This window comes from Seriola lalandi, unplaced genomic scaffold (assembly GCF_002814215.2).
Source record: "Seriola lalandi dorsalis isolate HSWRI2012SDOR001 ecotype SW California unplaced genomic scaffold, Sedor1 jcf7180002054805, whole genome shotgun sequence".
NCBI classification, from domain to species: domain Eukaryota; kingdom Metazoa; phylum Chordata; class Actinopteri; order Carangiformes; family Carangidae; genus Seriola; species Seriola lalandi.
In genome coordinates this window covers 117,308-132,527 of record NW_019525358.1, presented here as the reverse complement: position 1 = coordinate 132,527, position 15,220 = coordinate 117,308, and the positions used below count along the sequence as shown (strand labels likewise).

At 40.3% G+C, this 15,220-nt stretch overlaps 1 protein-coding gene across 1 annotated transcript in view; it reads left to right on the top strand.

Annotated features, from left to right (window-relative positions):
• The first annotated feature begins 257 nt into the window (after positions 1 to 257).
• cdh22 (cadherin 22) overlaps positions 258 to 15,220 on the top strand; it is a 70,767-nt gene continuing 55,804 nt past the window's right edge. The window contains exons 1-2 of the mRNA XM_023426067.2: positions 258 to 1,363; positions 10,907 to 11,201. Of these exons, the coding sequence (XP_023281835.1) occupies positions 1,133 to 1,363; positions 10,907 to 11,201 (526 nt within the window). The 5' untranslated portion in view covers positions 258 to 1,132. The remainder of the gene's footprint in view (positions 1,364 to 10,906; positions 11,202 to 15,220) is intronic.

Genomic DNA, 15,220 nt, shown 5'->3' with positions numbered 1-15,220 from the left:
TAGAATGTTTTTTTTTCTTTATTTGCAGAATTCATGGTATATGGAATAAATAAAAAATGACAGAACATAAACTATTTCTACTGTAAAAATTTTAAAAAGAAGCTAAAAAAAATATTTTAAAAATGTCAGTGTTGTCATTCTAAACCCTGATTGACTTTGATGCTCAGATGACCTTTAAAAGTATCAAGTAGAAAACATTTCCAGATACAGCCCAAACTGCAATTATTATAACAGCAAATTTCTGTTTTACAGGTTTGTCCTTTTCCTGCCTTTGAATCCCTGATGGAGTTGTCATGATGGCCAAAGAAAAACGGTGGGACCTTTGAAGAATGAACTTTCCAAACCACTGGATTGTTCTGGTTGGAAAAGCCGTTGCAGATCAAACAAATTCACCAACAGTAAAATCAGCTGGCCTTTTCTCAGTTCAAGGATTCTGCTTCAGGAGCCAAAACCAGTCACAACTTTTTTAAGGAGCTGGACTACAGGACAGTTTTCTTTGCAAAAACAGTTCATAGAATAACTTTTTGTATTAAACCACCTAAAACGCACACCAACCTGTTGAAGTGACATGGCCAGATGTGAAATCAGAAGCACTGAAAGCAAACGACATAGAGAGAAATGGATGGAAACCATCATCACTCTTCAGAGGCGTGTTCCTCAATGCCACTGTATCCCTGTTTCCACCTGGTTCCCTCACTGATCAGAGAAATCTGTTGTGTTTCGTTCAAAAATTCAGCTTGAAAAACACTTGACTGAGTCTTTATTTTTGTCACGCTAGGACATACTTTGAAAAAATATCAGAAACTCTATAAGGTGGGACAGATACTATAAGAGAATCAGAATGACCGGCCATGTTACAATACAAACAGGTACTCTGCAGGTGGTAGAAATCCAATATGCTCTATGACCTGCCTTGTATTCAGCAGATAACTTCAGATTGATTCGCGATCCCATGGATTAACTTTCAGGTTCTCACACCAAGACCTTTTAAGTTTGCCCTGGTGGAGTTTTATTCGGTGTAAAGCTACGATTGAAAAACTCTTCCTGTCTGCATGTATCTTTTATATTACATGTAGACCCAGGTTGGATATCTTCTTCTTTTTTTTTTTGTTTTCTTCATTTTTAAATCGTAATGGCTCCTTATTGGACAACAGGAGCTTGTACACTGTTGGCAGCATTAGGTCTTCTTAGCTGCTGTAGTTTCCACTGGTGTGAGGCCTCGAGGACTAGTGGTTCAACCTCAAGAGGGAATAGACAGGACCAAGGACCCTCGTCACTTGAAAGAGTTAAGAGAGGATGGGTTTGGAACCAGTTCTTTGTGGTGGAGGAGTACACAGGCACGGAGCCGCTATATGTCGGAAAGGTAAGACCTTTTTATGAATAGATGTTGATTCCTTGAACTGCTTTTGAAAAGAAAAAAAACTGCCTCTGATGTAGTTGAGCTTCAGTCAAGACGAAGTCAAGTCTAACGCCGCCATTACTCTAGACAATGTTCAAAGGGATTTTGTATGGCAAATTTCCCAGCTGTAGTAAAATGAGTGCAGATGTCTGCAAGCAACAGCTCCGCATAGCAGGAAACATTTTATAATGAGCAGAATTAAAGTCCCAATCAGATCAGTGGTGAAAACTGTTCAAATCCTTGTGTAAATGCACAGCAGCCAAATATACAGTAGTTATACAGCAACACAAATGGGCTTCCAAAGGCAGACATCTGTTTATAGATGAGTTTACTGTTTGAGGAGTTACACAAATTCTTGTTAGAATGCTTTTTAAACATAGTAGAGACAAGTATAAAGTCATTTGAGATAACAATAAAACTTCTCCAGTTAGGCTGCACTTTGTACTACAATGAAATAGGTCCCCATTATGATTGTCTACTGCTTATATTTTTATCTACTGAAGTGATACCATAGGTTACACTGAGTTAGTCATGTTTTATTGTATATAGAAGTGCATGAGAATGTTGCAGGACACTCTGTTCATTTATATGATTGCTTAAACGGACAGCCCCCCACAATGTTCCAGTGTTGTCACAAAATGCGTCCACGGACATATAAACGTTAAAACCGCCTCTGTGGTAGTTCCTGCTACATTAGGGATCTCCAGGACCACAGACACCTACAAACACAAACACACACTGAATCAAAAGGTGAAAACAATACCAGTCATGCTGTCACAACTGATAAAAACTTACTTGTATTCAACAATAATTGCATTTTAGTTTCTTCTATTCCTCTGCCAGCTTTTCACCTGCATGAAATAACAGAGCCCTTGAGGTCAAGACCATGACATGATGGGTTTAAGAACGAGGAGAGATAAAAATCAGGCCCGAGTGGTTTTCTGCAAAGAGTTAGCTCTGAAAGATCCTCTATCATCTGTAAACAAGCAGTGAAACTATTTCCTACTGCAAAGACATTGAGCATTAAAAATTTAAAGCTCTAAATTTCACTTTTTCACTAACGTTGTGCTGCACGCATTTGCTCTGGCAGGCATGGCACACACGTGACCTCATGCAACTCAAGCAAATCTTTCATCTTTAAAAGGGAGTCCACTTTCAGCCGACAGAAGCTTTGTAGCTCCTGGGCAACACAGGAGTCACTGTGGTTCTGACCTTTGTTTCACTGCTACGTTTCTATCTTTATTTTTACTTAACAACAGGAGCCTCATTGTTCTCTGATCCACTCTGTTTCGGCTTTTCACAAACTGGGTGCTTCACACTGCACATGAAAACCTTTCCAAATGTGAACCACTGGAACAGCTTGTTGTGAAGCAGCTTCCCTAAGTTTAGACTTTAAGATTTCAAAGATTTCAAAGATTTCAAAGATTTCAAAGATTTCAAAGAATTCTTATCTCAAAGAAAGTTTGGAGCAGACTGTCTGAAACTGGTCCACATCTACATGTAAATTTGAGAGGTTTTTTTTTTGTTTTTTGTATCAGCTTTACTTGAAGATAAATTAACATAAAAAAGAGGTGATAAGCACTTATTGTGACCTTTAAACCTCCACCACGTCATTAGCTGCCTTTTTTACTATGCATGTTTATACTTATCAGGGCAGAAAGTTTCTCGCTGGTCAAACACGAGCCTCCGGGCTGCTACAGCTTCATTCATAGGCAACAAGGAGGCAGGCGCTTTGGAGTTTTCACACTCCTTTTCCACATGGTTTCTTTGCGTCCGGTAAATTACACCATGTCTGTGTTGTTGTGCTGGTGTACGTGAAATGCGTGTCTCAAACATTGCCGTTATTTTTATAATCCATTATCAGACCCAATTTGTCCAATCGTCAGTGTTTTTTTTTTTTTTTTTTTTTAGATGTGGTGGAAAGTCTTTCGACTTTTGAGTTTCTTTAGCTCCTCTGCCTCCTTAGTTCCTGCAAGTATTTGGTAACAAAGAATTGATCAGTGATTACAGCCTCAGCTATGCCCTTCTCTTTGATGCTGAGGACAATGTTTTGACACCGGAGATGTGCTCATGGAGCGCTATTTTTCTAATGTAATGAAAGACAATAAGTATATGTCAAATCAAATCTGTTTTAGCGAATCATCTCTGTCTTACAAGTGGATTTGGGGATACACCCCCCCCCCCCCCCATTTTCTTCTTCTTCTCATCCCATTCATCAGCTGTTTCTCGAATGAACCTCAGTGAGTTGATGAGAGTGGACGGCATGTACGATTCGATTGCCTTACATAGGACGTGATATAAAAAGACAGAATATTAATGCAGACAGCATGAGACTCGGCGATGAGTCACACACATCAATCATGTGATCGCCTTGTTCCTAATCATTTAGACATGGCAATTTACCAGCTAATATCGCATCTGCATATATTGATCGCTCTCTTCTTACAAATAAATGTAGATGTTCTCGGCACGCGGCAGGGCTGGGTGTTATAGAATAATTATCCTTTGGCCATTATGTAGCTGCCATTGTGATTGTGCTGCATTCCTGCTGGCAGGACCAACAACAAAGCCAACAGCCAGCGCTGTCTGTCTGCTGGGAGACAGAGAGATAGACACAGAGAAAGCAGTGATACACAAGATAAGGAATGAAAGAGGAGGGAAAACTGCAAAGGGAGACTTAGAATTAAGAAGGCCTCATGCACTCACTTGTGATTCATTACAGGACAGGGGGCCAGAGAAGCCAGTGAACTGATATAAAAGAGTTGAAGGGAGCTTGAGGGAGTGACACAGCAGGAGGGAGAAGAGAGATGATTTTATTAATAAAATTATCTAAAGTTATTGCACTTCATGTGACTAGGACACAGGCCAGTGCTATCAGTGCTATTAATGGTGTGTGTGTGTGTGTGTGTGTGTGTGTGTGTGTGTGTGTGAGAGAGAGAGAGAGAAAGTGTAGATGTGAGTGTCCATCTGTCTCTGTGTGTATGTGTGTGTGTGTATATGTGTGTAACTCTTTCTCACACACTCACACGCAGATAGACTCTGCTGGATTTTTGGTATCAACACTTTAATTTGAGCAGCAGAGGATTAAAGCCAAGCAGTGTTCCTCTGTACTGGATAATTGCAACAAGCTTTTTTTTTTTTCTTTTCATATTACTTTACCCCAACTCAGCAAACTTGCCAAGCTTGCCCTGTCTCACACTGTGGCTCCCACTACTCTGCTAATGAAATCAGATTTACCAATAAAATGGTCACTCAAATGACATTAAACTGGCAGCTTTGGTCGGTACATTTAGATAATGAATCCTTGTGGACTTAAATGATCCAACAACTATATTTTTTTCTTGCCAACTGCTTTTTTAAAAAAAAGTGTTGTAATGAAAGGAACAGAACGGGGAAAACACTGGAAGTGAACTTTTGTGCGAGACAGAATTGCTGCTGAGCCTAGATAATCCTAAATGGCTGTTGTTAAAGGTAGTAAAGGAGGAAAAAATCACACATTCTTCCTCTCCTCGGTCATGTTTCTCTCTCCTCCATTATGACAAAAGCTGTCAGAAATGAATCCATTGTGTGTGTGTGTGTGTGTGTGTGTGTGTGTGTGTGTGTGTGTGTGTGTGTGTGTTTGTGTGTGTGAGAGAGAGAGAGAGAGAGAGAGAGTTGAACTGTGTATGTAACAGGTGCCCATGCTTTTATTTTCCCTCAACAAAAAGAGGATAGTTTTGTGTACTGTTTCACAGTGTTTTTGTATCCATCCAACTCTCTGATCTTTATGGATGTATCTGGCATGGCTTTCCTTACACCGTCTCAGCATGAACAGTGAGAAAAGTGCCGGTGTAGTCCAAGTGCAAGATGCTTCTTTGTCCCTTTTTAACTCTCTGCATTCAACTTGAAGCCAAATGAAACAGATGGCCTCATCTTTTTTGTTCACCAAATTGTCTGTTTTCTTCTGAAGAACATTAGTTTGATTTATGGCGTATGTCTGAGTTTGGCTGCAGCAGGTTTGGTGTGCTGTTGAACATACAGTAAAACCCACAGTGATTTGTAAAATAATGAATTTATTTTTCATTTTACTTTCTTGTTTTCTAAAATTTTAGTGAAAACCAGGTTGTTAAAAGAAATGAAATAAATAAAAGGGGGGAATAGTAGAAAATCATTACAAAATTGAATCTGTTAAGTATTTAAGAGTTTCGTAAGTTGAATGCGATACCTGAGTAATGTTGGGTGGCATAATGTGTGTGCTTAAGAATGAGAGGAAAAAGTGTTTGGCCAGTCAATCAGACAAAAGAAAAATGCATGTACCATGCCTGTTAAAGCAATTCTCCTTGTTGTTATGATCCAAGCTATAATTAGTCAGATCTAGGTCCAATTGTAACAACATCACAAGGCTGTCATCAAAGAGGAACAAAACAGCTTAAGATCTGAGGGATTGAAAAAAAAAAAAGAAAAACCACAAACTGTGGAGCTGTTAGGACATGGTGTCTTAGGGAGCCACGTTTCCTGTTTATGAGGACAAGAAAACCTTTTGTTTACTCTGTTTCATCTTTTGAAATTATTTTGAAATTATATTTTTACCATGTTACAGTATGGCACTCTCCTATCTTTGAACGTCCATCCTCTATCTTCTGTCCAAACATCCCAACCCGAACAGCCCCTCACCCCATTTTTAATTTCTCCAGACTCTCTGACTTTCTCTTTCTTTTTCCCCTCCACTATGCTGCCATATAGTCTCCCCTCTTGTCTCTGGCTCAGTTTCCCATGGTCTGTACCCTTCCTTCCCCGTAGCTGTCTCCACGTAGGCTGTCTCTGATACAGTCACCTTGTTAACACTTTGAAGCTGTTAAGATCAGAGAGCTTGACAAGCTGCAGTGAAATGTGGCAGTCCTACTCCTGATTACACAGACTTAAATATAAGACAGCCAATTTGCTCCTGCTTTGAAACCCTCAATAAACCAAGGATTCAGTGCAGCCCACGTTCTGCTATCTCCACTGCGAATGTAAAATCCTGCTCCACAAATGTCTCGCTATTCTATTCTGTTCTACTGTTAAGCTTGTCATTAGAAACATGTGCAACTTATGGGTTCCTCAGATGTTATAAATTTCTAAAAGTCAGTATTTCCAACACCCAATTATTTCAAACCGCTCTGTCGCATTTATTTGGATGGAGTTTGTGCTTTAACACACTTTTAATTCACAAACTCAAAAGAGCTGACTACCAAATAAGAAGGAGACTTTCCGTCACCGCTTCTGAGTCATATGTCATCCCCTTCAGCAGGTTAGCCTACAGTGACAGCCAGACACTTTGTTATGACCCAAAGGTGAACCTGACAGGGCATCAACAACCTCACTCTCCCCTGAGTCACCCTCCACTGTAAACCCTAAGGCATTTCTAACTACTACTTACTTGTTTAACTTAAGACAGACACTGAATAATAATAACTGCTAAGCTACTGTGACAAATCCGCGTAAGTTCAAAGAGTAGGTACATTTTTTTCCTAACCAGTCTTATAACAATTTGCTAAACTGCTATATTCCTACGCCATATGTATGTTGAGAAGGTTTTTCGTCACTGTAATCATTCTGTCCATAATGGCCATGAAGCAAATCCACATTCTTGTTCTGTTTCCATAGTTGAGCGGAAGCTCTTATGAAGCTTCAGCAATAACTGCAACTAAAAAACTCTTTCAACATACGCGTGGCCACATGAGTATTGTGCTAAGTATCTGTACTAAACTTTAGGAAAAAAGCTTAAACCTGCAACTGAAACATTTTCGCTGCTTTTTTTAGCATATATTCTTTAACCTTTAAAACCTTATTAAAATGTGCTGATTTAGCTATTAGCAGTTTTGTATTTAAAGTACTATAATTGCCTCCATGAGCTGCATGTTCACACCCTCTGCTGCAACTCCAACTGCTGACCGTGTTGATTAGAGGTCCAAACAAACGATCCAAACGACAAAAATTAACTGTTGTTTAATGTTTTTACAAGACCAGTGTGCACCTGTCCCTTTCACCTCATACAGTATTTTACCACCCGTCTCTCTCAGGGTAGCAGACCTAAAAAAATCCTTCTCAAAATGTGCTGGATAATGTCAAGCATAGATTGGTTTAGAGTTTAAGTAACTGTAATGAGAAATGGCAAGGCTGTAGTACAGTATTTAAAACTTATAGTACACACTGTGTATCATGTTTTTCACACTTTGCAGAGAATCCATACTGGACTGATCTATTTTGCCTGCATCCTCCTTTGTATATTTGTAAGAAAATGTGTGCTTGTGCCATTAAATTTAACTACATTGCAGGTGCATACTTGAATAAGTCGTACACTAATACTCATACTACATTCTGAGTAAAAACTCTCTCCCTGCAGCCTTGAAAAGTGGATGTAAAAAGGTTTTTTTTCTTCATTAACTGGGATCAGTGGTTGTGGTCAGCCTGTAAAAATGGATTCCAATTGTGGTCCATTTTCACTATTGAAGAAAGTACCATAATAGCTATAAAAAATATCTCAAACTGCAAACGCAGTAAAAATCCACCTCTCTGCTGCTGTCCACTCATGTGCTCAGTATGTCCCAAACACTCTTATTTGTACTTGCTGTGTCCTTACGGATGGAAGTGACTTATGCTATTAGAGTGGCCTCCTGAAGTCCTGTATGCATTTTGATACTTTATCTCTGCTGTGAAAATGGGTCACTACCAAAATCTGTTGTTTGCAACTGAACTCAAGCTGAACGAAGCTGCCGTTACCTGTCAGACAGGAAACTGCAAACTTTAGATTACCACCTCTCCGGGCTGCAGGGTGGGGAGCAGTGTGATCATTGAAAGCTGTATATTTTTTTATCAGTTTAACATTTATGGTGTTTGTGTACATGTATATTTTTGGTATTTATACGCTTCTTTCAATACTATTGACCAACCCAAAGACTATCAGTGATCATGCCCAAAAGGGGGAGATACTATATTTTACCATCATCATATTACTGTAGTGATCCAGCGACACAGCTACCTAATCTGAAACACTGTGAGCTCAGAAAACTTGACCAGTGGAGCAGCTATGATTCTTGGTTATGCTTTAAAATAGTAATAGAGTTTGTGTTTTCTCCAATCATCTTCTCATGAAAATTTGTTAAGAGCACGTTTGCGCTCCTGGTTATTCTTTGCTAAGCGAGTGACGTCCTGGCTCTGACCTTTAGTTTGCAGAGAACAACTTAGCTAAGCGTAGTGTATGTGTTTTTCAAGCTGCCAACTTGAATCACTCCAGTGCAGATAGACTGACAGACGGATGGGTATATCCAGCCTGAGGGGGGAGAAATAGCATCATCCTAGCAGAATGATGAACTCACTATCTATGTGTACGTGTGTGCATGTGTGTGTGTGCAAACTGGTAGGAAGCAGGTAGGAACTTGCTTGCATGGTGCCAGCGTTTGTACAGTTTAATTAACACATGACGACAAGACACATTCACACACATTCTTGTCTGCAGAATCTGATTGGGAATTACAGAGAGAGGGTGAGAGAGAGTGTCTTGGGGAAACATATCCAGTGGAGCATGAGTATGCACACTTTTATTGGATAATTCTCACAGTTTGGACCAATGAAACGTCTTTTATTATAACTGAAATATTGATACCGCCAAAGTATCCAGCAGTATATTTTCTCTGACTCTTTCCTGTATTTGTCTTCAGGATGATTCAGAATGGTGAGAAAAGGCAAAAGCATATAGATAAAAACGGAGGGGAAAATGGATGAGGGAAGCAATATCAAGGCACAGGCTTGCATTATTCCATGGTTTTACGACAAATACTTAATGAAAACCCCCGCAAGGGTGATAGGAGCCTGTATTTAATTAAGCCTTAATAAAATATTAACCAGGGAGGCCAGGGCGATTTCCCCTCTCCCCTGGTCTGCTCAGTAGATTGAACCACAGTTACACTGCATAGACAGCTCTGAATTATAATTTCAGATAGAAGGTGAGAGAGAGAGAGAGAGAGAGAGAGAGAGAGAGGGAGAGAGAGAGGTCTAGTGCTCACTAAAGAGCCAAAGGGGAGGTTGGGATGGGGGACCAGTGCTACTCCTATGACTGCCTCTGGAATGTCTTCTAATCACATTAGGGGCGAAATATAGCTCTGATTTATAAGGGCTCTTTTAAGTTCACTTTTCAGCACCGGCACCACTATGTCTCTACCTTTAACAATCTTTGAAATGACTTTGATCTCCTAATTTGGGCGTCACATCCTGTGAAGGGCACAATGTGCAGAAAAGGTGTAAATCATCACTCGAACTGTGGTGTCTTTTTTTTCACAGTGATGGTGATGGCTGGTCTATAGGGAGCTCAGAGAAGGCATTAGGCTGCTATTGCTATGTGGGGAAAAAGATAAGTAATAGGTGGAAGAAAGGTACTTATATCTTTTGGACAGGGCTTAAGAATGAGTGTCATTTTTCACACAGACCATTAATATTCACAAACTAGATAGAAACTTTGATGCAAAATTTGTGACAAATAGTCTCGACTGAAAGGTCCACCTACTAGTTATTAGTGAATGTGATCTAAGTGTGGATGTTGGCCCTGTGATAACAAGTGGTTGTATATAACGGGAAGATGATAACCTCTGTCTTGGTTCAACGATAACCTTTGGAATCATGTGAATGGAATCGTGATCTTTCTCCAGCCGTCCTCTGATTCCTGGTTTGTTACCCTTACAAGGTGATACTGTGACCAGTTTTGGTCTGCACATTTAAAGCCCCATCTATTGGTCAGTGTTTCTTTGCCTGCTTTCAAATGTACTCACACTGTTGGCCCCAATCAAAATCCCAAATACACACTAATCCTGGAGGGAAAGGTTCCCAAAAGATACTGTTCGAAGATACGATTTACAATTTATTCATTAATGAAACGTTTCCTCTCATAAAAAAGTGAAACATGAAATAATTTAATGAAAGCCGAACGCAAATCCCACATTTGTATTCGCACATTGTCGTGTCAGGCTCCTGAAGCAATCAGGATGATTTTCTCTGGCTGTCAGCATTTTTCATACTGACTTTACGAATGCCTCATTGTGACTTCATGTGACAGCAGTAATTCATGGCTGTTTGAAAGATGATTCAGTCCCAGGTCAGTTTATGCAGTAAAGACATGTTAATGCTTTCGACTCATTTTCACTCATCAGAAATTCATTTCCTCAGTGGCCACAAAATATGCCACACAAGCGATCAGAAAACTCCTGTAGAATAAACTAGCTATCATAAACACTTTTTGGACTGACAAACACTATAAATGAGCTAGCCTAGCAGTATTAAGGCTACAAACAACCCATAATGCAACAGTCTCTGGAGGAACTGATGTCACGGTGATACTTTTTACATTCCAAAACAATATCTGATGTTGCAAATATATAATTTTTTGAATATAATATCCATTACAAATATTGTCTTGGGCTGTGGTTGATACGGTGGTACTTTTAATTAGCAAAAAGGTTAATTTTTTGATTTTATTCATTTTGTTTCAATTTACAGATCCATACAGACTCGGACGAAGGTGAGGGCAACATCAAGTACACTATCTCTGGAGAAGGGGCAGGCACCATCTTCATCATCGATGAGCTAACAGGAGACATCCATGCTACAGAGAGACTAGACCGTGAAGAGAAGGCTTTTTACACGCTTAGGGCTCAGGCTCGGGACCGGCTCTCCAATGACCCTCTTGAACCAGAGTCAGAGTTTGTCATCAAGGTCCAAGACATAAACGACAGTGAGCCCAAGTTCTTGGAGGGCCCCTATATCGGCAGCGTGGCAGAGCTGTCACCCATAGGTAAGGCAAGAAACATTTAGTGCAATCAGACAGGGTTACATCTTAATAACTGTTTGAGGCTTTGAGCTCAGGATAGCCCAAAGGTGCACATAATGTACAGAATTACCAGTTATATTATAGCTATTTCCATGATGCATAGGTATGGGCTATAACATAATGCTTTGTACTGGGCTCGGGGGGGAAAGTAGAAACTGCCAAAAAAGCGCAATATGCTAAAATTCTCCCCCATAGTGGAGATGGAAATAAGAAAAGTAGATAGGAGATGCTAGATGAAAATAGATGTGGAGTCAGTGAATTCACCGTGGATGACAAAGAAGTACAATGGTGAAATGGACATTTGAGGAGGATCCCCACGTGGACTGTGTCAGAGCTCTGACCCGTAGGTAGCAATGAGATGGAAAATGAAGGAGACGGCGCAGGCATATAAAGAAAAGAGAGGTAGACGAATTGCGATTCTCCCAGATGAGCTTAGTGGCTGTGTTCTGACACACTATTTTGAGGCAGATGATAAAGGGGCAATATGGAGGAAAGAGGAGCAGAGGAGAGGCACTTCAGAAGAGTAGATAATCGTGAGAGTGCACCACATTTTCATACAGGCTTTTCACATTAAAACCACAATGCATTTAATCTTGACAAACATGTTTTTATTGTGAGCGAGAGTATTAGCAGCGTCCCATGGCTGCTCAAAATTCTCAGCAAAATGGAAAAGACAGGTGAATGAGGGTGTCAGGGGCTTCGTTTGCATGGTATTAATGTCAAAGACGCAGCTGATGTTTAATAAACAAAATTCTGTGTAGCTGTCAAGCGATATCACAATACCATGTGTGCCCAGACTGTTGTGTGTGATGCGGGTGTGTGCATTTGTGTGTCTGTGTGTGTGTGTGTGTGTCTATGCATATGTAGCAGAGGTGGGGGTGCTTCTTGTTTGACTGACTCCAGGAGTGGTGAAAAATGGAATAGCTCTCCCCTGTTCAAGCCTGATTAGAATTAATTCCTGCTTCCTCAGCCTGATCCAAACCATGGGCATCTCTGCCTACAGTGCTCTCAAAAAAACTGAATGGAGTGTGTGTGTGCGTGTGTCTGTGTGTGTGTGTGTGTGTGTGTGTGTGAGTGTGTGTGTGTGTGTCTGAGAGAGAGAGAGAGAGAATGAGAGCAAGAGGCAGAGGGAGTGTGAGGGACAGAGCAATTGAAATATAGCAAAAACAGGAGAAAGATAAAGAGAATAGGAATAAGGCAGAGTTTTAGAAAAAGATGCAAAACCTTGGGAAGCGAGAGCTATTATCTCCTCAAGAAAGAGAGCGATGGAGTCATAGAGCTCACGCTTAGTTAATGTCAGTTAATGCAATCTAAATGATCAAGACCTTTCCACATTGGCTGCCCCCACCCCTTGTTCGACCCTGTTGCACCTCAGTCAAATTACGCACTAAATGAGTGTGCAGTTCATGTTTTAAACATTGTTGTGGAACACTAGCCCTAATGAGCTAACAGCTACTGCTTAGTCAGGCGTTCTCCTGTCCTCTCCCTGTGTCTTTTCTTTCCGCTGTTCTCCTGTTGCACGTCAGCTAAGGCAAGCATTATCTTTTTGGCATGTCAGTGATAAGGTCACAAGCACAATGACAATAACTGAAGGGAGTGAAAAGAAAAAAAGAAAAAAACAAAAAAGGTGCCGGACAGACCAGCTTGACAGCCACATGTCTCTCGCTAGCATATAGGTGGAATATCACAAGTTGAATTTGGTATCAGAGGATAAAGCCTGTCATATTTTATGTCTTTCTTATTGTCAACAGATCAGACAGAACAGAATTGACCCTACTAACAAGCCCTGTCTGTGTAACCAAAGCCTGATAGCTTATTTCTCTTTGCCATAGACCTCTGTTGTTGTCAACAAACTATTATGAACACATCAGTGAACTGCACCATTACACTGAGTGATATGTTTCGTAATTACTATTATTATATACATAAACACTGTTGTTAATTTTGGGTCAAACCCACACACACTATCCCGCTGCTATAATACTGATATAAAAAACGCCAGCCTTACCTTTTAAGACTAAATGTTTCTCCAAAGGTTTAATAGTTAGTTTGTTTATTTGTTTGTTTTTGTGATATGTCCCTAGTTGTGTCAAAATACCATCCTGAATTTGTTTTAATTTGTTCCAGATGTGAGTAGCTCCTCTATTTATTCTGCACATTGTAATGTTCATTAACACCACAAAAATGATGTTGATCATATAAGCGTGCTGACACCTTTAATGCTGTATACTTAATTTCGTCTTTTTCTTTCGGAACACACCATATACTCAAGGCCTGATTAAGAATCAGTACTTTTTATGTAATTTGGACACAGCTCCTTTGATCTAATCCAGGGTTGTGTTTTATGCTGTGATGGAAGCAGGTTGCAAGCATTAGCCACACAAGTGATATGCTCACTGTGGTGTTTTATGGCCAGCCATGCAGCGAACTGCCGTGGAAAACGTGAGGCCATAATAGTAAGAAGTAATCAGTAGTCCGCTGCCTGAGGCGTATTCATTTTTACTTATCACTTCTGTCATGTCTCCCAGTGCACGTCTTTGTCATAGCTTTACAGCCTCCACCACTGCCTCCCACTTCTTTTTTTCTTTTTTTTCTTTTTTTTCCTTTTTTTTTTTTTGCAGAGGCCTCTTATCTGTCCGTCTGTCTGTCTGCTTAGCATCTCGTGCCAAAAATAACACTTGTGTACACAGTCTAAAAAGGAGAGGAGAGGGCAAATAAAACAGGAGTGGCAAAGATGATAATGAAGTGTGAGGGCCCGAGCTCTGTGTTGTCCTGTGGAAAATGTGCAGCTAATTGAATGTTGCTTTGGGAACCATGCATGTCTTTACGCTTAGACGGAAGAGGGAACAAGGATGGAGTTGCCCGGCAGAACGATCGCTGTGTCCTCTGACTCGTGATGATAAGACTGTGAAAGATGGATTTAATACAGTGTCTAGGTAGAGGACAACCTGTACTGAATGTAACCAAAGAGAAACAGGTAGCTGACTAGAATGTGTTGCTGATGTGCTTAACTGAATGAATTCAAATGTACACTGGAGTTTCTACTTTATAGTATACAGATTCCAAAGTCTGTAACATGTAGTTTAGTTCATCCGAACTTCGACAACAGTGCGGCCTCAGGGTAAACCCCTTTAATGATAAATGACAGTTCTCTGCATCACTTATCACCACCAACAGGAGGGTGTATTTTTAGCTAGTATTTCTGTGCAAATTAAAAAAAAAACTAAACTCGATGTTTTGAAAAATGAGCCAACTGTTGGGTCAATTGTTTAATCTATTTGATGTATCTGAACTGTTCTTGAGTCTGTTGTGTAACTACTATAGTTATTAAAACTTTTTCAGCACATTGTACAGTGATAGGAGTGCACCAAACAGCAAGGTAGTAGGTCGGTGTTTAGTACTGTTACCACACATCAAAAGGGCTCAGGGTTAAAACTTGTGCGAGGCCAACTGACGACTTGTTTTGTATGTTCTCTCAGTTGCCAGTGTAGGTTGTACTGGCCACCTGTCCTGTTGTTTCCCCGCCCCACTCCCAGTGCGCGCATGATGAGAGAATGGATTCATATGATTGTTGTCTGGTCAAAGAAAGGCATTTATAGAAGATGCATAAATTTCACTCACACAGTCGTGCATTGGAGCAATGAATCCTTCATCTGCCTTTTGTTATTCCCTCTGGTGGTGCTAAGCACTTTTACAGCAGAACAGTGAATTCATCATTTCCCCATCTTTTCTCCTCTGCAAAAGGATCAGTAATCTTGAACAATAATCTTTCAAAACTGAACTCTGTAGTGCATGGTGGCAGCATCACACTTGCCCTTCTCAAAATACTGAATTTTCAACCTCATTCTGAAGGCATGCTGCAGAGTTTCACTCAGTGAACTAGAAGGGCACTCAAAAAACACAGACCTTTCGCCAGAGCCAATGTCAAACAACATAGACCAGGGAAAAAATTAAACTCGTAGTAAATGCTCTGGATCTGCCTC